General features: G+C 54.4%; 3 protein-coding genes across 4 annotated transcripts in view; 2 read left to right on the top strand and 1 right to left on the bottom strand.

Moving 5' to 3' along the window:
* The window catches only part of XPO7 (exportin 7), a 53,435-nt gene extending 38,733 nt beyond the window's left edge, over nucleotides 1–14,702 (top strand). The window contains exons 15-29 of the mRNA XM_064497755.1: nucleotides 384–519; nucleotides 1,517–1,590; nucleotides 2,719–2,799; nucleotides 3,311–3,374; nucleotides 4,588–4,696; nucleotides 5,152–5,258; nucleotides 5,754–5,842; nucleotides 6,493–6,600; nucleotides 7,715–7,797; nucleotides 8,370–8,584; nucleotides 9,758–9,896; nucleotides 10,342–10,502; nucleotides 12,346–12,444; nucleotides 12,783–12,910; nucleotides 13,120–14,702. Of these exons, the coding sequence (XP_064353825.1) occupies nucleotides 384–519; nucleotides 1,517–1,590; nucleotides 2,719–2,799; nucleotides 3,311–3,374; nucleotides 4,588–4,696; nucleotides 5,152–5,258; nucleotides 5,754–5,842; nucleotides 6,493–6,600; nucleotides 7,715–7,797; nucleotides 8,370–8,584; nucleotides 9,758–9,896; nucleotides 10,342–10,502; nucleotides 12,346–12,444; nucleotides 12,783–12,910; nucleotides 13,120–13,213 (1,687 nt within the window). The 3' untranslated portion in view covers nucleotides 13,214–14,702. The remainder of the gene's footprint in view (nucleotides 1–383; nucleotides 520–1,516; nucleotides 1,591–2,718; nucleotides 2,800–3,310; nucleotides 3,375–4,587; nucleotides 4,697–5,151; nucleotides 5,259–5,753; nucleotides 5,843–6,492; nucleotides 6,601–7,714; nucleotides 7,798–8,369; nucleotides 8,585–9,757; nucleotides 9,897–10,341; nucleotides 10,503–12,345; nucleotides 12,445–12,782; nucleotides 12,911–13,119) is intronic.
* Nucleotides 14,703–15,079: 377 nt separating this feature from the next.
* Nucleotides 15,080–17,428, bottom strand: PBDC1 (polysaccharide biosynthesis domain containing 1). Its single transcript, XM_064497754.1, has 6 exons — nucleotides 17,301–17,428; nucleotides 16,999–17,064; nucleotides 16,430–16,489; nucleotides 16,096–16,236; nucleotides 15,878–15,989; nucleotides 15,080–15,413 (listed from the first exon to the last, which is right to left on the bottom strand). Exons 1-6 carry the CDS (start codon nucleotides 17,331–17,333, stop codon nucleotides 15,292–15,294), a joined length of 534 nt encoding a protein of 177 aa, XP_064353824.1. The 5' UTR covers nucleotides 17,334–17,428; the 3' UTR covers nucleotides 15,080–15,291.
* Nucleotides 17,429–17,432: 4 nt separating this feature from the next.
* Nucleotides 17,433–22,080, top strand: NPM2 (nucleophosmin/nucleoplasmin 2). 2 transcript variants are annotated; one of them, XM_064497752.1, is made up of 10 exons: nucleotides 17,433–17,537; nucleotides 19,786–19,868; nucleotides 20,015–20,100; nucleotides 20,229–20,351; nucleotides 20,423–20,516; nucleotides 20,702–20,817; nucleotides 21,079–21,104; nucleotides 21,227–21,263; nucleotides 21,587–21,656; nucleotides 22,009–22,080. In XM_064497752.1, the coding sequence occupies exons 2-9, from the start codon at nucleotides 19,805–19,807 to the stop codon at nucleotides 21,629–21,631; spliced, it is 591 nt and encodes a 196-aa protein (XP_064353822.1). In that variant the 5' UTR covers nucleotides 17,433–17,537; nucleotides 19,786–19,804; the 3' UTR covers nucleotides 21,632–21,656; nucleotides 22,009–22,080. The 2 variants fall into 2 exon arrangements, with proteins under 2 accessions (XP_064353822.1, XP_064353821.1); XM_064497751.1 differs by having other exon boundaries at nucleotides 21,076–21,104.
* The last annotated feature ends 2,373 nt before the right edge of the window (nucleotides 22,081–24,453 follow it).

Below are 24,453 nucleotides of genomic sequence, written 5' to 3'. Positions count from 1 at the left end.
AAACTCGGGTGGGAGTGTCATTTACAGAGCCTGACCCTGTGAGGGGGACAGGTAGTGGTTTCCCAAGTGTCTTTGAGCACATACTGGACCAGACACTGGGTAAGTGCTGTAAAGCACCTAAAATTCACTTCTGCAACAAATTAAAGCCAAGGCCTTGTGTGCCTTTTATGAATGATATAGAAGCCTTATAGTGGTCTTACACAGAGGAAGAATGTGCCTTAGTGTTTATTATTAGTTTTGTCAGTTCTTGATCCAAAACAACAGCGCCCACAAAAATTAAGAAAATATTGTATGCAGCTTGGAAACAATACCATGTGCTAGAAATCCCTTGTCTCCCCATGTCCAGCAGCATCTAAGGGTGTTTTTTTCCCACCTCTCTCCAGGGTGCTACAATTAATGAACCTGACAGACTCTCGTCTGGCTCAGGCTGGGAATGAGAAATTGGAACTTGCAATGCTAAGCTTCTTTGAGCAATTCCGGAAGATCTATATTGGAGATCAGGTGCAGAAGTCTTCCAAGGTAATTCCCTTTCCTGTGTGTCTTTAGGTCATGCCAAATGCAGTAATAGCTTTGCTTTTTTTAATATGAAAGCAAGTGGAAAATAGCAGAAATGTTTGAGACCTGTCTGTTCTGTTTTCTAGATGCATGTCCAGTGTTCTAATATTGCAAACCATGAGCTGTTCTTGAAATAACATATTCCATATGCCTGAGGAAGGAGCCAGTGACTGTGGCAGTAGCCTAGAACTTGAGACCTGGGTTCAGTTTTGTTATCTGCCAGGTTCTGTGTGTGACTTCAAACGAGTCCCTTAAGCCAACGCAAAACTATTGACTTGCTGGATGCATACACCCATGAGGAGCTGAACCTTAGCATTTGTGCTTTGCTTTCCAGCTCTAAAGTGAGGATAAATAACCATTCCCTTCATCACAAGGCAGTTATAAATATGCTGGACTCTGAATGCCTCTGTGTGTACTTAGAGATACAAAATACTAAAAAAAAGGATGTAAAGAATGGAAACATCCTTATTCTGGAAGTCAGTTCACTTACAGTAACTTGTGACTTTCTTTCCCCACTCCAGAGACTTTGGAGCAGGGATGTGACAAAGGACTTAGTGAGTTTCTCTGGAACTCTTAAGATACCACGTGTAGATGCAGGAGGAGGAATACAGTTATGATGTCCCTTTTCCCAAGGAAAAGCATCCAGCTTCTGTGTACAGTATTGGAAGCTGCTATAACTAGTGGCTTAAAAAAAGAGGTAGTGGTGATTAGGGCAAGTATTGGTCTGGATCGGATCATGAGCATCTCTGTGCATTATCTGTGTGATTTGGGGAAGCCCACGTTATATGCCCTTCCAAGCATGTCTACCGCAAAGGGTGAATAAGTGAAAAACAAACAATCCTTGACTGCTTGAAGTTTATGTTTAGAAGCCACGATGAACAAGAAAATTCTTGTTGTTGCCGCCTTGAGCATTACTTGTTTTGTCGGCAGCTTTTAGATTGGTGTTATTTTCCCTCTCTAGCTGTACCGTCGTCTCTCAGAGGTCCTGGGGTTGAATGATGAGACCATGGTCCTGAGTGTCTTCATAGGAAAAATGTAAGTGTTCCTCCTTGCAGGCATCAGAGTTTCCAGGGTTTGTTTGAAGGTATAACTGGGACAACTGGAATATGAGGCAGTGTTGTTCAGTCTAAAACTAGTAACATCTGGCTACTTGAGAGAGTTATCAGCTGTGATCGGGGGCTTGTCATGCACAGGATCCAAGATTGATTTATCCGCCGTGGACTCTAGGCTGGGCCATGGAGACACAAAAATACATCCTGCACCAGGATAATGGATTCTCTTTCCAGTGCCTGCTTAGTAAAATCAAAGTCAGAGTGGAGACAGCTTCAAGTATTCATGCCCTATCACTTGACTATTGCCGATCACCAGCCACGAAAGCTCTATGGGGAGGGGACTACTCTTTGAAAGTGTCTGGTTTTTTTTTTTTTCCTTTTTTCCCCCCCCCCCCCAAATAGCACTTGTTAGTACCAGAGTAGCACAAGCCCTTTTCTTAAAATTCTTCCACTCTAGTAGACATCCTATTCAGCCTGCTGCTTAGTAGCTTTCCTCTGGACCAAACCTGTCAACTGAGTTTTGTGTCTTTGGAAGCCTTCGTTAGTATTTTAAACTGCTTCAGCAGCTCTAAGGCTGAAGCTCAGTGCCATGTGCCTGGACACACGCAGCCACTAGCTTCCCCTTAGCTTCTTTAGCATCACCCCATCTTGATGTGCATGGTACCTTGCCTACTCAAGCGCACCTGAGCTGCACATCCGCAAGGGGTGAAATGGCTCTCCTGGAAGAAGCAAGGGCTACTAGAATTCTGCAGCTGACAGTGGATGGTGCAGGTGCAGAATTGCATACGTCTGCATGTTGTCACTGCCGCAGAATTCTCTTACCCTTGCTGCAGAAATCAGCCCTGGAGTGCCACAGAATTCCAAGGGCCTGGGTATGGGCCAGTGTAGCTTGGGACCCAAGTAGTGAAGATTATCTGAAGGATAATTTTCTAGTCAACCAAATGTAAGTACAGTAATTTTATACCAATATTTTGTGGCTTGTGATGTCTGTGGTTCTGGTGGAGGGTGGAACTGATGATGTTGGGTGACCTTTGACTGGAAGAATCCGCCACACAGCAAAGGAGAAACCAAACAAACCCCTCTGATCCATCCTTGTTGTCCTCTCCCCTAGCATCACGAACCTGAAGTACTGGGGTCGATGTGAACCTATCACTTCCAAGACTCTGCAGCTGCTCAATGACCTCTCCATTGGATATCCTTTTCAGAAGAGCTGCGAGCGTACAGAGCACTTAAGCTTCAGGATGGGGGAAGAGCGACCCAGATGCTCAGTTGGGCATATACTCTGCATATAACAGATTCCAAAAGCATTTAATCTTTTGGGTAGTGAGAAGACCAGAGTATAAGTTCTCAGTCAGCTTTTTCATCTAGTTGTTGAATTACAGTTGATGGCTGTAGTTTCATAGGCTTTTTAGTGTGGATCATAGCTGCTTTGTAGCTTGCCATCCACCGTCCTAATTTGTGTGAAATCACAGTCTGTCTTACTGTCTTCTATTTGTTCTTTGTGCCAAAGAAAATAGACTGTAGGTCTCTGCAGTAGAGATGAATGCAATGTAGTAAGAGCTCTTCTTGAAACAAATAGAAGAGAGGCTAGAACGTTTTAAATAAAATAGACATAAATCCCCTTCTAGCTTTGCTCTGGAGGATGCTTTGCAGGTACCTGAGACTTTCTGCTGACTCTGCTGCTTCCTTAACACCCCCTTTACATACAGTAGTGTTAGAAAACTGGTGAAACTGAGCGCTGTACAGTTCATGCTGAACAATCACACGGTAAGTCCTTTTACCTTCTGCTTTTTGTCTCGCAACAAACTCCTACATGTGCCTTTGTGCAGCTGAGAAAATCCCCAAACTTTAACACCTGGGCACAGTTTCGAAGTTTATCTGTTTCCCAGATGCTTCCATCGTATGAGAGGAATTTCTAGGAAAAGTTATCTTTGTTCCTTCTCTCTCTGTTCAAAGCCTGCCCTTCAATTTTGATGGGTTGTAGTTATGTGATACCTTGCATCCTAGGAGAGTTAATGTGGGGGTCTCTGCGCTGAAAGACAGCCATCTTCAGGGTGAAATGCAGGAGACAGCTGGTACTGCTACACATGCAGTCAGAAAACAGTGAGCACCTTTTCTGAAATTTAAAACAGGAAAGAATAGTGTTCTAATGCCCTGACTTTCATTCTGAACACTGCTGACTTGGAGGAAGTGCCACTGCTGCAGTGGTTAGGATAGCAGCCTTGTGTCTTGGTCACTACCAGTATGGTATTCCCTGTGTGGAACTGGGATGTTGACTTGAAAGCAAGAATGTCAGAATGAGCAACTAGAAGTGAGCAACTGAGCATCAGATTACTGACTTGCCTTTGTGAACATCTGATCATTTGATGCTCTGATGCTGTAGTAATAGGACTCCTGAAACCATGTCCAGGAGGTTTGGATTGGCTTATTGAATGAGGCATTGTATTCCTTGATCTAGGTGATTTTTTTGTAGGTAGTCACATGTGCTGTGCCTGGTCCAGAAACTGCATTTAGACTGCATTGTCCAGTGCTGCAGTTGCCCGTGGAGAACGTAGGCAAAGTAGCTGTGAATCTGTCTGCAGAGGGCTGATTTTCAGCAGCTTTAACCCCTTGGGAGTCCCCATGAGAATGAGGGGCAAGATGCTTCTCTGTTCTAGAGGCAAAGCAAGACTTTTCCTTGTTCGTCTTGTACTGGGGAATTCCCAGACGAGAAGCGTTGGGGCAGGTATCTGCCAGTACACAGGATGCGCTCTAAGCATTAATACTTCAGTTTGCAGACCCAGTACGTATTGCCCTCTTGTGGCCTAGTCTCTGAGACCATTCGTGTGAAGTGCTTAGCAAGATAATGTGCAATTCAGCTCTTATTCTTGAAGAGGCTAAGAATTAGAATGGAGGATTCATAAATGGCTCAGTCCCTAATACAGGAACCCATTCAGGCTCGTGGTTTGTTTTTAACCCTACCGTTTTCTTCTGTTTGCAGAGTGAGCACTTTTCCTTCCTGGGTATTAACAATCAGTCCAACCTGACTGACATGAGATGTCGGACTACTTTCTATACTGCACTTGGGCGTCTTCTCATGGTGGATTTAGGTATTACGGTCTTCTCCTGGGAACCAGAGCAAAGCGGTGACACTGTGGTTTGGATGCTGGGCTCTGCAGGGTGATGGGTACTGGTCCTGCAGCTTCCTAAATGGCAGGAAAGGACATGGGGATGGGAAAAGTCAAATGAGATAAGAAAAAGGAAGGGAAAGAAGCCAAAGAGTGGCTGTTTTGTTGTGTGCAAGTAGTCCACACGTGCATGCCAGTAAGACTGGGGCTAAGTTTTCCCTTCATAATATGCCAAATGCTTTCCTGGGATGGCAGGGTTTCTCCTAAGCTTTTCTAAAGTTAGAGATGAACAGTGACAGCACTTCTGCCTGGAGGTGTGGTCTCTCTAGCTCTGTGGGTGACCAGTGTCTGAAGCTCGCAACACATACTTTGCTGAGGCAGATAGCAGGGTGTAGGGATGTGCAGTCTATTTCCTCTTGATTTCTTTTTTCTTTCAGGGGAAGATGAGGATCAATATGAGCAGTTCATGCTTCCCCTTACAGCTGCTTTTGAGACTGTGGCACAGATGTTCAGCACAAACACTTTCAATGAACAAGAGGCAAAAGTAAGTTGGGCAGAACTTCCATGTTATCTGTGCTCTCCCTACTCTTCCCCCAGAGGCTTAGACATTTCAGGTTCAGTCACACAGGAGAGAACAAAGAAATCTTGATGAGAGGGAGGCATTCTTGCCTCTGACAAGACAAGTAGTTGCCAGAGTGGGTGGTGTTTTCTTCCCAGTATGTGGGGAAGAGGTGATATCCCCTGAACTCCTTGGGTTTTGGATGTAGTGCGTCATTTAAGCAGTGAGGCTAATCTGCTAGCTTTCCCCTTGCTGGGAATGAAGTACCCCAGTACTGTCACTGTACTGGCTCAGCTGAAGGAAGGCTTCTGGCACTGACTGAAGAGGAAGAACTGGCTAACTTGAGATTGGCAGCCACCACAGAAACATTGTGTTACTGTTGGGATGGGAAGAAGGCTAGCAACTCCAGGCTAGAGGAACTGAGGGAGACATCTGTGTGGTGTGTTTTTAACATGTAATGCCTTTTCTTTTGCAATGCAGAGAACATTGGTTGGTTTGGTGAGAGACTTGAGGGGAATAGCTTTTGCCTTCAATGCCAAGACCAGCTTCATGATGCTGTTTGAATGGATGTATCCTTCTATTGCCCTACAGTTTGAGCCACCCTGCCAGTTAGAGGGGAAACTAGCTGGCCATATCCAAATGTCGTATGCTCCCAGCTAAATACTGAGTGGGGTTTCATTTCACTTTTATAGTACCTGGTGTCATGTCTGGAAGCTTTAAAATAGCTTTGGTTTGCTCTGGCTGAGCAGCAACCTAGAGATTTGGCCTGTAATTCTCAAAGGCTTTTAATGGGATATATGTATCTCAGTAACAACAAAAGTTTTCCTCCTACTTACTAAGGCTGACAGCAGTTGGTGTATTTGACCTCCTGATGAGACCATAGCTGCTAGAAGAGCCTGGGATCTGTGTGCTCGAGTCCCCTTTGGCTGGTGAAGGTTACTTGTTTGCTGCTCTGACAGATCTTTGTATCTGTTTGCCCTTTATCCCAAACCCTTTTGCTTCTGGTTTGCTATAGTATAAGAAGCATGTATGCAATTCCTTCAGTGGACCTGAGATGTTTCTCTGGTAAAGCAGACCCCAGCTAGCAGCATCAGCTACGTTTAGCTTTAAGTAAGCTGCTTTGCAAGGCTTGGAGGCAGTGCACAAGCTATGTCTTTTGGTAGAAGTTGCTGAGCCTTTTTCTTCATGTAAACAAAGTTCCTTAGCATTTACCTTGCAGCTACCCATCCTACATGCCAATCCTACAGCGGGCAATTGAACTCTGGTACCATGACCCAGCCTGCACTACACCTGTCCTCAAGCTGATGGCTGAGTTGGTACATAATAGGTATGAACCTCCAGTGCCTGCGCGCTGGCAGGGATTTGTGTCTGTCTGCTGCTTCAGCTGTTTGGTGGGTGTTGGTGCCCAGTTGTGTTTTTTCTACTTCAATCTATTTATACTTTACAGGGTGCCAAGAAGGGGGGTGGGGGGGAACTGGCATTGTTTCAGCAGGGAAGAAAATTACAAATATCAGTCATGTGTCACAAGTCAGTCAGAGCAAGAGACAAGATCAGTAAGCACACTGAATTTCTCGAGCGTCTATTTTTAAGGCCAGCATCATAAGAGGGAGGCAACTTGTATTAATTTTTAAAACCTAGGTTTAAAACAAGCATTGTTGAATCAGCAGCAAGACGACTGCTTTTGCTTTAGACCATCCACTCTTTGCTAGAAGAGGTGTATCTGATGATATTCAGATAATTCAGAAGCCGTCTAGTCTGGCAGTGGAAACTTGCCAAGATGTGGCTCTGGCATACAGCCAGCTGAACACAACCCTATAGGAAGGAACCGTTGTTACAGCCAAGCAAAAAGGACAGAAGGTTCAGACGCAGTTGCTTTAGAGTTCTTGAGAGTCCATACTGTTAGACTGTTTACCACAACCAAATGGCATCTTTGCAGTAGAACAAACCTTACTGGAACATGTCCTCTTACTTATTTCAGAAGTGAACTGGAAAACTCACTGCACTTCAGTTTTAAGATCTGTTCACTGTGGCAGGGAAAAAATGCCAAGCTCTGGATTCTTGGTTGTGTTATGAATAGGAGCTAGTCAGCCTGCCCCACAGTGCTCTCTTCCAAGATATTCACTGTGTTTGTGTACAGTAGCCTAGTGACTATTGCCAAGACAGGATTTCCAGACTCAGACTTGTAATATTCCTAAAGTCTGTGAAATATAGGCCCTTTCTTCTGAGAGCAAAGCTTGTCTGTCCCTAAACGGCTGTGTCCTATCTTGCTTTGGTAATGAACAACAGTATGCTACCAGACTGGGGCGTTCTGTTGAACTCTTGTGAATGGATTTCAGAGGAGGGTGCCCCAGTACATAGCAGCACACGGAGGTGCTACAATATTGTCTCTGTTTTCATTCTGATCTGTATGAGCTCATATTTATTCCCTGTTTTTCCGTTAGATCCCAACGGCTGCAGTTTGATGTGTCCTCCCCAAATGGCATCCTGCTTTTCCGAGAAACAAGTAAAATGATAACTACTTATGGTGAGTATTCAGCAGGTGGGATCTAGGCAGTCTCAGTCTGCCCTTGACTCCCCCACGCGCTTGGGGAGGGAGAACTGGGGCACTTGCCAGCTCGGAGAATGAGCCCAGGCTGGGAAGCAGTACCAAGTCACTTGCTGAATGCATGCTCGGGTACAGGGAGAGGCTTCTGCTTGAAGTGCTGGGTAGGCAGGCAAGTAGGAGTAGGGTATTTGCCCTGCAAATAAGGAAGAAAAGGGACAGCAATGAACAGGAAGCCCAGCCGAGCCCCTTCTGAGTATTCGAGGTGGCAGAGGGGAACCCGTAAAGCAAGTAGAGAGCAATTCTATATTCATGCTGTCCTGTTTCCACAGCAAAATTGCATGCAGCTGTGTTCTCCCTGGTTCCTAGTAGAACTATGCTGTTAACATGTAATGGGTTCCTTAACTTTTGGCTGGGAAGTAAGTCTCCAGTGTTTGTGACTGACTTCTCAGTTGCTCCTTATGGCTCTGCTTCTTTGTTTCTCCTGCACCCTGAGGGAGAAAGTATCTGGACACGGTTGCTAAAATACTGACTCTGCTTCTGTGCTCATGCAGGAAATCGTATCCTAACGCTTGGGGAGGTCCCAAAGGATCAAGTCTATGCCTTGAAGCTCAAGGGGATTTCCATCTGCTTCTCTATGCTGAAGGCCGCGCTGAGCGGGAGCTACGTCAACTTTGGGGTCTTCCGTCTGTATGGGGATGATGCACTGGACAATGCCTTGCAAACTTTTATCAAGCTTCTGCTTTCCATCCCTCACAGTGACCTTCTGGTAAGCTGACACCTGTGATTAGCAGTGTAAACACATGGCTAGGAAAGACGGGGTGGAAGATTATACAGTAAAGGAATACTTTAATCACAGAGACAAGTGAACTTGTGCCACTTCCTGGAACCCCAGCTAGGCACAGGCCGGCAGGAAATTACAGCTCCTGAAATGTGCAGTGGCAAGTCCTGTGCGAAGGCTGTGACCCTGTCACCCAAGGGCCTGCTGGGCAGCCCTGCTGCTCATCTCTCCAGCAGGATATGTTCCAAGTCTCACCAGAGCAATTACCAAAACAGTTGCTTCTCTACCTGAAAAGTACTTCCTGCAAGCGAAGGATTGTTCTTCCCTGTACTGCCTGTGGGCAAAGATCTCAATGTGTCAGCAGTTACAGAGCAACCTGCTTGCTGAAGACATCCACCTACAGAGTCTTGTTCCTATCCAGACCTCAAATACAGTAATCCATTTTGCAGCAGATGTTTGAGATCCTGTCAGCACAGTCCTGCCTGGCAAAATGTTGGGGAGAGGGGACAACGTATCCCTCAGAGTCTGTCTTATTCATCTTCTTTCAGATCTTGCTATGGCAATAAGTTATCTCTGTGACTGCATTCAGCATTTTCTTGATCTGATATAGCAGTGGCCAAGCCATGGCTCTTGAAACATGCAGTTCAAGTGCAGCTCTTACAACGGGACCACTTTGCAGGACTACCAGCAGAGTCGTCCTCGTCTGGGGTCTGCTGAGGGATCTGTGTCACTGACTGCAGAAGAATCAGCAGTGCAGGCTGCTGAGCCAGCACTGTGCACGTGGACTTCAGGTGATCTGGCACTCTGCAGTGGACACCTGGAGAGCCATTCCTATCTCTTTATCTCCAGCACTGGCGTTAGTCAGCTAACACTTCCCATTAGAAGTGAGCGAAGCAGTGAGGAAAGATGTTTGGTATAACAGTGTTGAAAGCCTGCTGCGCCATTGGTGTTGGAGCCTGTTTGGACAGTAGTTTGGCGGGGGGGGAAATATATTGGTTCATAAGTTATGCTGTGAGGGAGGTTGGTTTGTTCTCATTCCAGGAGATTTGGTAAGCAATTTTGAGATGATTAATGAATAGGTTGGGTATATCCCACTGCAGAAAGTCTGGCTGATGTTTCCAGAGTAGCCAAGAGGCCTTAAGTCTTTTTCTCTCTCTGCAGGATTATCCCAAGCTCAGCCAGTCATACTATTCCTTGCTGGAAGTTCTTACCCAGGACCACATGAACTTTATAGCCAGTCTGGAGCCTCATGTAATCATGTATATTCTCTCTTCCATTTCAGAAGGCCTCACTGCACTAGGTAACTATTTCTGTTCTCTGTTGTGCTCTTAGAGCTTTGATTTGGAAATGAGGAAAGAGTCTGAAATACTGTGAATTCAAAGCAACCGAAGTAGTAGATAAGTGTCAGGTTCAGGCCATGGAGTTGTGGACTGTTGTCCTGACTGTGGGTAATTGATCTTGGTGTAAACCTATATTGATCTTTTTTTCTGCACTCATAACAGGGCTTATAGAAAGGGGTGGAATGGGTTGTTGAATTGTTTCACCTCTGTTAAAGCTGAAACATTAGAGATGATGAACACGTCAGTGAGGAAGTCACTGACTGGTCTAGGTTAAATGGCTTGTTTGCCAAGTCCCTGAATGGAACCAGATGAATGGTGATGCTTTCCTGGGAGTAGGCCCAGGTGCGTCTGAGCAAGAGAAATGCTGGCAGTGTTCCAACATCTCCCCCTCTCCTGTTCTTGCAGACACGATGGTTTGCACAGGCTGCTGCTCCTGTTTGGACCACATTGTCACCTATCTCTTCAAGCAGCTGTCTCGCAGCACCAAGAAGAGGACCACACCTCTGACCCAGGAGAGCGACCGGTTCTTGCACATTATGCAGCAGCACCCAGAGATGATTCAGCAGGTAAAGAGTGAAGGTGTAGGGCCTTCTTGTGGCATGGCATGGTAAACTGCCTGATAAGCCCTGAATTCTTCTAGCATGACATAATATGGGGGATGCATGATTCCTGCTCTAGAGCTCTGGGCTCTTCCTGAGGGAAAAGGATTTTCTGGCTAGTGCTGCATCTCTCCTACGCATTCAGTGTGTGGTAGGTCTGATCTGAAAATGCACTTCAGAGCAATGGTTTTCCCTGTGCAAAGAACACCATTTTTGCATTTTAGAAGTGAAAGGAAGTAGCAAAAAACAAGACTTGTTTTCCTTTTTTAGAGAAAAAATAGCATGGACTGCACTGGCAGCTTGTAGAAATGGAGCCAGGAAATACACCTTCTGCCAATGAGCATGTGATCCTGTTCTGCTTTAAGACAGGGCTTGTTTGAAGCCCTGGAATAATTCAGTGGTACATGTGCACTCACAGCAGAGCAGAAACCATGGGGTCCCTGTGCCTAACAAGGCTGTGGTTAGACTTCAGCATACAGGAGCAATCTCTGCTGTGACTCTCGTGTTAGGACCATGTGGAAGTTGCTGCCTGTTAGAGCATGCGCTATCTTGGCACTGTTCGTGCCTGGATTCAGAATGGCCTCCGCAGGGTGAATTTGATAATCAAGTCTTACATGCTGGTAGCACATCTACCATCTGTCTCCTGCCTCTATCCACAACACCTTTGATATACATAGAGCTTGCTGGGATTTGTCTCCTCTGTTAGTCTTCAGCATATGTGATGGCAGAAGATCAATGAGCTGAAGACACGTTTTCCTTGCTTAGATGAGTCTTAGCATATAGGTATCTTTGTGTAGCATTTCTTCATGACAGGTGATTCTGCTTGCAGAGGTCTTGGTTTTGGCACTCCAGAGGGCTCAGCACTGGGATCTGGACATCCCTACCTCAGAGCAAAACACTTCTGTATATGTCCCTCACCTGACCTGCTGCGTTTGAACAACAGCATGCAGTGCGTTTCTTACAGTGTTATCCAGCTTCAGTCACTGGTACTAGGCAAGGTGTCAGCATGACTTCCACGTGAAAGCAGGAAATATTGTTCTGTCCTTCCACCTGGGTAGATCAAAAGCAAACAAAAGCAGGCTATTTCGGGAGCTAGAAATTGTGTCTTCTGGGGATAAAAGAGAAGCTGCATTTCCAAACCAGACCTCAGTTTTGTTCCTGCTATTACACCCTAACAAGGCTGTGGAAGGGAATGCAGACACTAGTGTTGAACAGAAGCAGCTTCCCAGGGCACAAAACATGCCCGTGTGCAGTTTGTACGGTTAAGCTCTTGCTGTTACCTTAATTGAAGATCAGACAATTTTCCCCTGGCTGCCTTGGGGCAGGATGGGGTGTGTCGGAAATAAATACTGTAAGAGCTTTCAGCACCTGCTATGTGTGCCTTCGCTGAGGAGTTCTCTACTAACCGCTGTTCACTGTTCTCTACTAACCAGGTGCTCCTTTTGTCCCATGATGCTGGGAGCACTGTAGCATTGAGGATCCAATAGGAGACAATACCAGAAGCATTAAACAAGCATGAGCTGCCCTTTGTATGTATATGCTTGGCTTTTAATCTCAGCATCTGAGTATCTTTGACGTCACTGATGATCTTTCTAGCCTGGTACAGAGGCCAGTCAGCTTTCAGAGGGGGCTCATCTTGGCAGTGTGAGCATGCCCGTTCCACCCCTTGCGTGTAATGCAGGGATGCTTTCTCCTCCCGTGGGAAGGAAACTGTGGAGGTGAATGCTCACTCTTGTGTGCACACAGTGCCATGGCAAGGGGAGAGCTGTATTTGAAGGGCTGGTTTTAAGCCTCAGTCTCCCTTTTCCAGATGCTGTCAACAGTGCTGAATATCATCATCTTTGAGGACTGCAGGAACCAGTGGTCAATGTCTCGGCCTCTGCTTGGCTTGATACTGCTCAATGAAAAGGTAAACATCCCGACCTGCCATCCCAGCTCGAGAAGCTGTCTGGGCTTGAACGATGCTGGAGCCTTCAGGCTGAACTAAGCAGTTCTGTGGCAGAGCAGGAGGTTGGGAAGTCAGGACAGAGACTGTGTGTCAAGACAGAAGGGTATCCAGCCCTTCCCTGCAGCAGCCCTGTCACTAATGAATCCTATTAAACTCTCATTTATAAGAGCACTAGAAATCACGTGAAGAGCTGTAACACGTTCCCCCCCTCTTCCTGAAGAGGATGTATTATGCCCTGTTCCAAAGCCAAGCTGCCTATTGCTCTGAAAATTAACCCATCCTTCTCTTGTCTCCCCCAGTATTTCTCTGACTTGAGGAACAGTATAGTGAACAGCCAGCCCCCAGAGAAACAGCAGGCAATGCACCTGTGCTTTGAGAACCTCATGGAAGGCATCGAACGCAACCTCCTAACCAAGAACCGGGACAGGTCAGTACGGAAGCCACTGGGCCAAGGACCTGCATGTAGGACTGAGACCTGCCTGGGTCCTGAGGTGTTCTGAGCCCAGAGGTTTATGTGGAAGTACAACCTAGAGAACCCAGCATACAGCGATCCTTGTGGCAGCCTCACGGGTAGCAAAACACTCAAGGCATGGGCAGGTTCCTGCTCTAACATGCACTGCTCTGCGTTTTCCGTAGGTTTACACAAAACCTGTCAGCGTTCAGGCGAGAGGTAAACGACTCCATGAAGAACTCCACCTACGGTGTGAACAGCAATGACATGATGAGCTGACGTCTCCCAACTCCACCTGTACAGAGCAGCATCTCTTTGGCCTGGCCCAGAGGGGTTACCGTTTCCGATGGAAAGAAAAGAGGGCGTTTCTAATCCCTGCTCTTCCCTAGGGCTGGATTGCGGCGCTCGCTTTGACCGTACTCCACGTCCCGAGGGAGGAGGGAACAGGAGGGGTTAAGCTCACCAGGGCAGGGTGCTTCTGTTTCCGTGGGAGGGGGTGGAAGGGCATAAGCCAGGTGCAAGAATCCAGCGTCTCCCTACCAGAATGTCTGCGTGGAACGCCAGCGCTCTGCTGCAGCCTGCCTTGTATAAACATGTACATTTTTTCATAACATTTTGAACAAGGTTTATATTGACTCAATTTAAAAAAAAAAAAAAAGTGTGATTGAAATTTTTACAGAGTCCTGGTGCACCAGTGCTGGCGTGAGGGTTGTGTATGCGAGTGAGGAAAGTGTGTCCTGCAGGCCTGAAGCTTTACTGGGCGAGGGGTGGGTGTGTGAAAGTGCAGAGATATATTTAGTGACAAGTGTAGAGAGAAGCAAAAAAAAAAAAACAAAAACAAAAAAACAAAAACATTGTAAAATTCCAAATGTATATTTTTTCTTATTAAGCCCCTTGAAATCACAACTTCCTGTTACCGTCTTGCCCTTGTTATTAGGAACTCTAAGCCATGCCGCGTGATCTCTCATTCGTGCTTGCTCGTGGGTGTCTCTCCTCTCCCCCCCGGTGTAACAGTAGGCGCTGTCCCCCTTGTCAATTTGCTTCTCATAGGGCCCTCGCCTCCCTCCCTCTGGGTGACCTGTTGAACTGACACATCGTGGGGGCACTGGCTCCCCCCCCTGCCCAGCAGCACTGCAGTAGGTGCTCTCCTGACTGTACCTTGTACTTGTTTCCTAGTTGCTGTAAAGCTGGAAGCACACGCAGAATAATCAGGCCGGGGGTGAACTCGCCATGGTCTTGTGAACTCGCCCACCATGGAGCGAGTGCAGTCGGCCCTTAGGGCAGGGCGTGCGTACTTGGACAGAGCCAGGAGCGCAGGACTGCTGCAGGGAATTAGCCACCTTGGAGGGTTCTTAATAACAAGGTTTGCCTAGCATGAAGTATTTAACACCCCCTTTAAAATAATTCCATTTTTTCTAAGTCACCATAATAAATGTTTTGGATATAAAATTTACTTACAGAGGAAAGCTGATGGGGGAGGGGGAACCTGTTTGCCTTGTACTTTTTCCACTATTGTTGCTGCTAGTTGTGTGCATTCTCTTGCTCAGCTCTACCCCACAGACACTCAGTCCTTAGGGTTTCAGTTTCTCTTCCTGGACACCACCTATTCTTAATTTTATTTTCTTCCTTTTTTTTTTTGTTCTTTCCTCTGGCGATTGTGTGTTGGGTCCTTTTTCGCGTGAGCAGATTGCTGGTTGACTTGTAAGGGTGTTTGCTGCATACAGTGTAAGCATTGTGACTGCAAATAAACTTCAATGGTTTCTACTGAGCTGTGTCTATCTGGGCCTTGCCTGTGCTTGGGAGATGGATCCCTCTGCCAGCAGTTTGTGTTGTGGGCTCTTCTCTGCACAGACCTGATGGAGCAGCTGGCCAATGCTTAGTAGGTTTTGTTTTTACAAATGAGGTGGCAGGTCAAAGTGTATTTGATATATATGTATATAGATCATAGTCAGGTACTAATATTCTAGCAGCAGTACTAACCCCTGCTACTTACTGCTAATACCATGGTGATTCCTGGCCTGAACTGACTAAAATCAAAGTGGAGTCAGGAGTAGTTTGTTAGCTTTTAGGTTTGTTCTAGGGGCCTCTGACAACCCATTTATACAGACAGGCTGGCAGCAGGTCCATTAACTCTTGCAGCACAAGGGAGTTTCTTAAGTGTTTATTTACAATCTGTAAATGGAATCTGAAGTCAAAGGCTGTTTCTGTAGGAAAGGCAATGAAAGCACAGTTCAGTCCTGGGGAGAGCATCTACCCTCACTCGGGTCTGTACATGCCTCCTTCCTGAAGGAACAGGTGCTCCTGTGTCAAAGTTGTCTCACATCTGTTAAGCGCCGGGGGTGAGCTCCATCCCATCCTCACGCAGATGCTGCTTCCATTGCTCCAGCAGACGCTGGGTTTTTGGCACTGGTGTAGACAATGTTGTTACAACCCTCTCTGTTCCGAGCTATTTCAATGGCAAAAAACTGGATTCTGGTGGCTGAGAGAGGGGAAATAAAGGTTTAGAGCCGGTCTGTGAATAAGTTGGGTTCAGAATTCCTACAGCCTCATGCGGCCTCGGTCCCAACTCCACAGAACAGCAGAGCCTTCCACTCTAGCACAAAAGGAACTTGCTTCAGGCTTCATCCCTCACTAGCAGAACATACAGCAGACTGCTCTGTTACCTCTCTGCAATTCAGCTGTCCAAAGGCAAGGAAAATTGTAACCGTCCTAAGTCATATCTACTCAAGGCAGAGCACAAAGTGCAGATTTCTGGGAAGGAGGAGGAGAGAAAGGTGCAATGCTATCAGCACCCACGGCAGGGAAGAGCCAGGTCAGTCCACGAACCTGGCAGCTGCATCTAGCATCCTAGAGCCAGTAGGGCTGGTGTGACAGCTGCCATAACACCCCCTCCAGCCCCGGGCCCGCTGCCATAACACCCCCTCCAGCCCCGGGCCCGCTCACCGAATATCGTGTTCTCTTCAGTGTAGTCTTTGCTGCAGTCCAGGCGGAGCAGGGTGCCGTAGTTGAAGTCCTCAACAACCCCTTCGAACTGCATGCAGAATGGGCGCCATTTCTAGAGAGCAATGTTCACATCTACCTCATTTCCAGAGCCACTGGAAGCCCAAGGCCGAGGAAGAGATGGGCTACGCACCCCTCCCTGCCACCCCTTCAGCGCTTACCTCTTTGGCTGGCTCTGATTTGAGCTCTTCTGGGTCAAGTACATCAATTTTGAGATCACTAAAGGTTTTCCTGAATTCACCATAGATCTGGTCATCGACTTTGGTGAGGTTCAGAAACTTGGGATCAACGGAGGAAATAAGCTACCAGGGAAGACACAAGAAGCAGCAGAGCTCACACCCTTTCCTTCTGACCGGCGCTTCCCCTCCAGCCGTTTCAGCCCTGGGTCTCATGTTGCGTGATAGGTATTTGTCTTACAAAACCAGCACATGAGATCCCATCCGACCCCGCTGCCCCTTCTGCTACTCGACCACTACCCAGCCCCTGCGGACTTACGTTAAAATAGACTTCAGCGTGCTGGTACGCCTTCATGGCCCACATCATTTCAACGTTGGGCTGCAGACAGACAGGAGCAAAGGTGATTAAACACTGCCATCTTCAACTTAGCCTCCCACATAGCAAATATCTTGAAGTCATTTCCTGCTGCTGCTTTGGGGAGGGCGGTGGTGGTTTTGGGGTCTGGTTTAGCCCACGCACCTCCTCAGGAGGGTCCTGTGTTAGCCAGAACCTGGTTCTAGAGCACAAGTGAACTCGGATCAGAGCTGAAGGCCCAAGCTAATCACGAGACTCCCAAAGGATGCTGTGAAAGGCAGGAGGGAGATTCCCGCACTGAGGACCGATGGCTCCAAACCCAGACGCACCGTGTTAGGTTGTGACCGCCCCGATGGTCCTCCCGCCCTGTCCTCGGCCCTGCGGCCCCGGGGAGGCTCAAGGAGCAGCCGAGCCGGGGCCACGGCTGCCTCGGGGGGCTCCCGCACCCCCGGGAGCTCTGGCACCGGGCGGGACGGGTGCGCGAAGGCCGGCGGGGCCCGGGAGCTGCCTCCCCGCGCCCCGGGGATACTCACGTCATTGCCGTAAGCCTCGGCCGGCAGCGACAAGGCGCGAGCGGCCGCCGCGGCCTCGCTGGGTCCCTGGAGACAGGAGAGAAGCTGCAGGAGCGGGAAAGGACGCGCGAAGCCCCCGGGCCCCCGCTGCCGCCCCCCGGGCCGCTGCCACGGAGCGGCCCGGCCTCCGCGGGGGCCCTGCCCCGCACCCCGGCGCCCCAGCGCGGCCCTCTCGGGGGCTTCCCGCACCCCCCGCCCCGGGGCTGCCCCGCGGCCCGGGCACCCCCCGCGCTCCCAGAGCTGCCGCAGCCCCACGGCCTCACCAGGGCGCCCAGCGGCGCCCCCGCCGCCGCCATGCCGCCGCGCCGTCCGGAAGCGGGGCCGGAAGGCGGCGCCCGGCGCTTCCGGCCGCCCCGGCGCGCATGCGCCGCCTCCGGCGGGCCGTGGCCAGACGGGGGCGTGGCCAAGAGGGGCGGGGGCGGGGCGCAGGCAGCGGTGGCAGCCGGCGGGAGGCAGCGGCACCTGGCAGGGGTGGCAGTGCACCGTGGCACCCAGCAGAGGTGACCGTGCATGGTGGCACCCAGCAGGGCATGGTGGCACCTAGCAGGGGCGACTGTGTATGGTGGCACCTGGCAGGGCACAGTGGCACCTGGCAGGGCATGGTGGCACCTAGCAGGGGCGACTGTGTATGGTGGCACCTGGCAGGGCACAGTGACACCCAGCAGTGGTGGCAGGGCACAGTGGCACCTGGCAGGGTATGGTGGCACCTAGCAGGGGCGACTGTGTATGGTGGCACCTGGCAGGGCACAGTGGTACCTGGCAGGGTATGGTGGCACCCAGCAGGGCATGGTGGCACCTAGCAGGGGCGACTGTGTATGGTGGCACCTGGCAGGGCACAGTGACACCCAGCAGTGGTGGCAGGGCACAGTGGCACCTGGCAGGGTATGGTGGCACCTAGCAGGGGCGACTGTGTATGGTGGCACCTGGCAGGGCACAGTGGTACCTGACAGGGTATGGTGGCACCCAGCAGGGCATGGTGGCACCTAGCAGGGGCGACTGTGTATGGTGGCACCTGGCAGGGCACAGTGGCACCCAGCAGTGGTGGCAGGGCACAGTGGCACCTGGCAGGGTATGGTGGCACCCAGCAGGAGTGACAGGGCACGATGGCACCCAGCAGGGCTCAGTGGCACTCAGCAGTGGTCGCAGGGCATGATGGCACCCAGCAGGGGTGGCAGGGTATGGTGGCCCCCAGCAGGGCTCAGTGGCACCCAGCAGTGGTGGCAGGGTATGGTGGCCCCCAGCAGGGCTCAGTGGCACCCAGCAGTGGTGGCAGGGTATGGTGGCCCCCAGCAGGGCTCAGTGGCACTCAGCAGTGGTCGCAGGGCATGATGGCACCCAGCAGGGGTGGCAGGGTATGGTGGCACCCAGCAGGGCTCAGTGGCACCCAGCAGTGGTCGCAGGGCATGGTGGCCCCCAGCAGGCCATGGTGGCACCCAGCAGTGGTGGCAGGGCACGGTGGCACCTGGCAGGGCTCAGTGGCACTCAGCAGTGGTGGCAGGGCATGATGGCCCCCAGCAGGGGTGGCAGGGCACGGTGGCCCCCAGCAGGGCTCAGTGGCACCCAGCAGGGGTGGCAGGGCATGGTGGCACCTGGCAGGGCTCAGTGGCACTCAGCAGTGGTCGCAGGGCATGATGGCCCCCAGCAGGCCATGGTGGCACCCAGCAGTGGTGGCAGGGCATGGTGGCACCCAGCAGGGCACGGTGGCACCCAGCAGGGCACGGTGGCACCCCAGGACCTCTGCGAGGCAGCCCAGAGGCTCGGCGAGCTCCCGCGCAGCCGTGGGGCAGCCCCGCGTGCAGGCAGCAGCGCCCGGGGCCGGAGCTGGTGCCTCTGCGCCCCCCGGGACGGGGCCGCTGCCCCCCCGTCCCTGCCCTCGCGTAGCTGTCCCGGGGGGGCTGGACGAGGACGGCGGGGGGACACCGTGGCCTCCCCTCGCTGCCGCCCGCCGCAGGATGGCACTCGGGGGGGTTGTGCAGGGAATAAGGCTGATGCCACCGTGTTGTCCGTTCCTCCGCCAGCGATTTTGGGCCATTTCCCAGGCTCAGCCCGTCCGAAGGGGAGTCGGGACCCACCAGCCCGGGGGGGCTGCGGGCGGGAGGGGGCTGCGGGGAGCCGGCCGGTGCAGGGGGCAGCTCAGAGCCGGGTTCCTCCGCAGCCGCGACGCGGAGCGGGGCGCTCGGGGGGAGCACAGCTGCGGGGCGTCACGGCCCGACGAGCCGGGGAGCTGCCCCCCTGCCGGGCTGCTGCTGGGGGGGCTGATTGCACGGGCGGGGGCTCCTCCGCCTCTATAAGGGGCTGAGCAGGTGCTGGGGGCAGCTGCTGGCTGCTCTGGAGGCTCCTGGGGGTTGATGTAAGCCGAGGGCCCAGGGTGAGTTTTCTAAGGCAGCGTTGTTATCTGCTGCCGGGCTGTGGAGGAGCGTGGGGGGAGCTGCGTGGGCCGGTCTCCTCTCCGAGCTGCGGATGGAGAGCCGGAGCCTCCAGCTGCACCCGGAGCGGGGCTGGGGGCAGCCGGAGCAGCATCTCTGCCTGGAGCTTGGCTGGGCCAGCGGGGCCCAGGGTGAGCCCCCAGGAGAGCAGGGCTCATTGGGCTGGTGTCCCTGGCTCTGCAGCCACATGCAGCCCTAGGCAGGGGTAAATGCCCTCCTGCAGCCCTGGGTTGGTGCTGGGGGGGGGGGCAATGGGGGGGAGAGCTTGGAAAGGCCTCTGCAGCCCGGGAGCCCTCCCAGGTAACGCCATTCGCCCCCCCAGGAGGTGGGATCCTGCCGCTATGTCTCTCACTGACAGCATCGACATCGACAGCAAGTCCGAGAAGCCCATGTCCCTGATCTGGGGTAAGGACCCCGCCTTGCCGGGTACCGCAGCATCGTCTGCTGCAGCCGGTCCCCAATGTCCCTGGTCCCCCTGGGTGGGGGAGGAGATGCGTGGTCCCCCCCAGCCCCCTGCCCTGGCGGCTCCCTGATGCTTGCTGTGTCCGCAGGCTGCGAGCTGAGCAGCGAGAAGGACTCCTACACCTTCCAGGTGCCGGACGAGTGGCAGTACGAGCAGCAGCTGGCCCTGCGGACGGTAGGTGGTCGCCCCCGGGGGCAGATCTGGGGGGGCCCGGAGGAGGACCCCAGCCCTCCATCAGGCTTTGGGGAGGGGTGTCTGGAGGTGGTGGGGTGCCATGGGGGGGGCTGCTCTTGCTCCCCAAGATCTGCCTGGGGGAGAAGGCCAGGGATGAGTTCCACGTGGTGGAGATCGTGCCGACAGAGGACGGTGAGGCCCCCCGTGCCCCGGTGCCGCTCGCCACCCTGAAGCCCTCGGTGCTGCCGATGGTGAGTGCCCAGTGGGGGGGCTGCCGGGGGGGCTGGCACCGGCGGGCACTGCCACGCGCCCTCTCCCGCAGGCCACCCTGGTGGGAGTGGAGCTGACGCCTCCCGTCACCTTCCGCTTGAGAGCCGGCTCCGGCCCCGTCTACATCAGCGGGCAGCACGTCTCCTGTAAGCCCTGGGGGGGTGGGGGGGGAGCGCATGCTCTGGGCTGCCGCTTCCCGCGGGACCTTGCTCCCAGCCGCCCTCTGCGCCGGGATGCGGAGCCGGGCGATGGGATGGGACGCCCCAAGGGAAACCTGCCCGGGGGGCTCCTCCCCGCCCGGGAGTGAGAGGTGAGCTGGCCTCTCCCGCAGTGATGCCGAGCCTGTCCTGGGAGGAGGAGGAGGAGGTGGAGGAGGAAGAGTCTGCGGAGGAGTCCCCCGAGAAGCCCCCCAAGGTCCAGGCTGCCAAGAAGGGCAGCGTTGCCAAGGTACCCATGGAGCTGCCCGGCAGCGATGCCTTGGCTGGGCGCGCGGCTCTCGCACGGAGGCGGGAGAAGGGGGGTCCCGGGGATGCTGGTGCCTGGGGTGGTGGCCTTGCCACAGGGACAGTTTGCTCCGAGCTTCCCCCACTGCAGCCACCCTGAACGAGCCTTTCCACCCAGGATGAGCCATGTGGCTTGTCCCTTGGAGCAGTTGCAGGCTGCTCACGGACATGCTAAGCCCTGTTAACTACATCTCTCTCCTAGAAGAGGAGGCTGGAGAAGGAGGAAGAGCTGTGAGTATGACGGAGGGAGCTGGCGGGTGCAGGGCTGGAGGAGGAGCGTGGACCAGCCGGGGTGCTGTGCCAGCTCGGCAGGAGGAACCATGCTCCCAGCCCTCTCCTTCCCTCCCGAGCAGGAACGACGTCTCCTCCGAGGATCCCCTTCCCAGCAAGGTAGGAGCTGGCCGTGCTGCCGGGGTTGTCCACATCTTCCCCGCGGTTCCGTCCCAGCCGGGCATCCGGCTGGCTCCGGGCAGGGCTCCGAGCCCCTGCGGGACCATGGGGGCTGCCTGGTTCATCCTGGCTGCTCAGGACCGAGTGCCCTCGGGGAGGGAAGGGGACTGGTGATGCTGAGTGTGGTCCCAGCCAGCTGCTGAACTCTAAAATGGGGGAGCAGGGAGGGCCGGGTTGTCCCGGCTGGGTGCATCCCTCTGAGCCGGGCCCCCTGCGCTCAGCACCCCGCGGCTGTGCTGAGCCGTGGCCTCGGTCCTCCGCAGGGGCGAGGAGCAGGCAGGGGCAAGAAGCCAGCAGCAAAGAAGTAGCGCGAGCTACAGCAGGGCCTGGCAGGTAAGGGGGGAGCAGGGCTGGGGAACGTGATTTCCCTGGGAGCAGCAGGTTTGGTGGGTGCCAGTGCCTGTTTTCTCCTTCCCTACAGGGAGGATGAGGCTTGATGCTGGGCTGAGGTGGCTTGAGCACGTTAGTGCTCTGCACACTGGCTGTGGAGGGCTTGGCTCCAGCGTCTGCTTGCACTGCCCGGGCAGGGAGCTTCCCGTGGGCGAGGGGAGCCAGGACTGGCCCTTGAGGCCTCGAGCAGCTCCAGCTGCTCCCTGCATGGCCCCGGGAGAGGAGGGAGCCCAGCCCCAGGGAGGGCAAGCAGGGCCCCACTGCCCCGTCTAAGCCCTCTCCCCTTCCCTTCCAGGGCCTGGTGCAGAGGAGTCCGGAAGCCTGCTATTTTTGTGCTGCCTTTCTTAAATAAAGGGTCTGTTTTGCACTCCTAGCCCTCCCTGCTGGGGAGGGAGGGGGAATGTGCCTGGGGGCTCGATGCCCCGGGGCCGACAGCACCTCCACCCCGAGGCAGGAGGCTTTGGCCACTCGACCGGTGCAGGCTGCAGCAAGCTGGGGTTGTGCAGTTCTCGCCGGTCCCTGCAGAGGCCGGGGCTGCAGCGGGGCAGGCGGTGGCCCTGGCCGGTGCTGCTGTGCGGGAGATGCCTGACCCACCGCTGCGGGAGCAGCCTCGGGTGCCCGGCGCTGCAGGATCCTCGTGCTGCCTGGGGCCGGACCTCCCACGGGGCTGCCTGGGGGCTGCAAGGAGACCCCCGCCCCGCAGAGGAGCGATCGCTGCCCTCCCATACGGCCGTCGGGCCGTGCAAACCTCCCCCTTGGCTCTGCCACGGTGCTCTCGCTGCACCGCTGCTTCCGAGCATCCTGCTGTTCCCGACCCGCTGCACGGGGTCCCTGCTCGGGCTGGGGGCAAAGCCGGCGGCAGGGCCCCCGCCTCCCCCCGCGACTGCTGTCCCGCGCAGGGCAGCGAGTGTTGCTGTGAATAGGAGACAATGGGGGATTACCGAGCAGCGGGGAGATGATTATAACCCATTGACCTGGCCTTGGTCTGGAGTTAGCAGGTATTTGTGGAGGGGCTGGTGCCCCTCAGCAGCGCGCGGAGACTGCTGTGCTCCCAGATTGGCCCCGAGAGGGGAGCCGAGCCGGCCACAAAGGCAGGCTTTAATCTGCCTCCAGGTGTGGGGCAGGGGGTGGCCGGGGGTGTCCCGGAGCTGGGCTGGACTGTGCTCCCGGGGCAGCTGGCCCAGGTGGCTGCTGGCCGGCCACACGTGTGGCCAGCTCCAGGGAGGGCTTTGACGGACGGCCCCCTCCCTTCAGGCTTTCCTCTCCCCGCGGGAGCTGCTTGCACAAGCCGGCTCCCCCCAGCGCGTTGACGGCTCCCCGGGACCCTCTGCCCCGGCCCGGGGAGGGGACGCGGGAGTGATGATGGCTCTGCGGCATCAATCATCGGCCGGGGGACCAGAGACGTGGCCCCTCGCTGGCGCGGGGGCAGCTCCCTGCCGTGGCTGTGCTGAGCCCTGGGCCAGGGCCGCCAGCTCCCTGGGGGACATTTGCACCTGGCATGGGATGTGCCCTTCCCACGGGGAACCGGGGGGAAATGCAACGCCTGTGTTTATTGGGAGCAGCGGTTTGTGGTTTGGGCTGAATTTCTGGCCTGGGAGGTGAGAAAGCACCAGGGGAGGTTTAATTTGGTTGGTTAGCGCTGAATCCACCCCTGAATTTGGGGGGTGCAGGTACCCGCTGCCCTCGGCAGCCCCCACCAGCGCAGGCAGCGCTTCCCCCCACTCTCTGCAGTGCCCTGGTGGGGCAGGAGCACCGTGGGGTGCTCCTCCGTGGGGAAACTGAGGCACGAGCGGACGCACAGCCCCTTTCTGCACCCAGCCCTGGGGTTCAGGGCAGCGTCCCAGCCAGATCGCAGGGAGGCCACCGCAATGGGCGGTAGATGTGACAGCCGGGCGGGCGCGCAGCCCGTGCCCTGGTCCTCCTCCCGGCTCCAGGGCAGCGGGAGCGTTCAAGCTGTTGATTACGGACGGTGCACGGTGCCTTTCTCACGCCTTCCCTGGCGCGGCACGGTCTGGGGGTCTCGCGGGGAGGCACCCACACTCCTGGCAGGCACGAGCCTGGTGAATTGGCAAAAGGAGGGTGGCAAAAAGCATCCTCCATGCAAGCACCCGTCCTTTGCCACCTCCCCGAGGCCCAGCACAGCTCCCGCGCGCGCAGGGGGTGCCTGGGGCTTTGCCCACCCCCTGCGCTCTTGCAATGCACCTGGCTGCAGCGGTGGGCACGGGGGGGACGGCAGCACCTGCATCCTGCCCAGTGCAGGGCTTTGCCACCCCCGCGTGCGCGGGACGGGGACACCCCGAGCCGCTGAGCCCAGCTGCCTCCCTCCCCGCCTCCCCCTTCCCCTCCTCCCTCCCGGGCCCCTGCTAGGTCCGATCCTCCTTCCCTCCGCAGTGCCGACTGCCTCCCGGGAGAGGTTCGGCCCCTCTTCGCACGGGCTCCTCCGGGCTTTAAAGGCTGTCCCCAAGCCGGCCAGGCGCAGGGACCGGGCGGCTCCCGGCCCCACGGGGCACGGGCCTCGGGGCGCTCTCCCCCGCGCAGGGCGGCCGTGCCCTGCCCGCAGCCCCCTTCCCCGCTAGCTGCTTCCCGGCCGCCGGAGCAGACGCGTCCCGGGGACCGGCGCGAGGACGGGAGGCCGATGGGGTGGGGACGGGGGGGACACCGCGGATCTGGCTGCCCCGGAGGCTCCCGCAGCGTAGGACGCGCGGCGCGGAGGGGTGCGAGACGAGAGGACCACGGCCGG

This window comes from Dromaius novaehollandiae, chromosome 26, assembly GCF_036370855.1.
Source record: "Dromaius novaehollandiae isolate bDroNov1 chromosome 26, bDroNov1.hap1, whole genome shotgun sequence".
Lineage (NCBI taxonomy): Eukaryota > Metazoa > Chordata > Aves > Casuariiformes > Dromaiidae > Dromaius > Dromaius novaehollandiae.
This window is presented reverse-complemented; position numbering and strand designations above follow the sequence as displayed.

Excerpts from the sequence above, each read along its gene's own strand:
- NPM2 (XM_064497751.1), top strand. The coding sequence starts at position 19,805 with ATGTCTCTCACTGACAGCATCGACATCGACAGCAAGTCCGAGAAGCCC. Across the intron at positions 19,869-20,014 it reads GCCCATGTCCCTGATCTGGG|GCTGCGAGCTGAGCAGCGAG; the intron begins GTAAGGACCCCG and ends CTGTGTCCGCAG. Across the intron at positions 20,818-21,075 it reads AGAAGGGCAGCGTTGCCAAG|AAGAGGAGGCTGGAGAAGGA; the intron begins GTACCCATGGAG and ends TCTCTCTCCTAG.
- PBDC1 (XM_064497754.1), bottom strand. The coding sequence starts at position 17,333 with ATGGCGGCGGCGGGGGCGCCGCTGGGCGCCCTG. Across the intron at positions 15,990-16,095 it reads AATCAGAGCCAGCCAAAGAG|AAATGGCGCCCATTCTGCAT; the intron begins GTAAGCGCTGAA and ends ATTGCTCTCTAG. Across the intron at positions 15,414-15,877 it reads TGAAGAGAACACGATATTCG|CCACCAGAATCCAGTTTTTT; the intron begins GTGAGCGGGCCC and ends CCCCTCTCTCAG.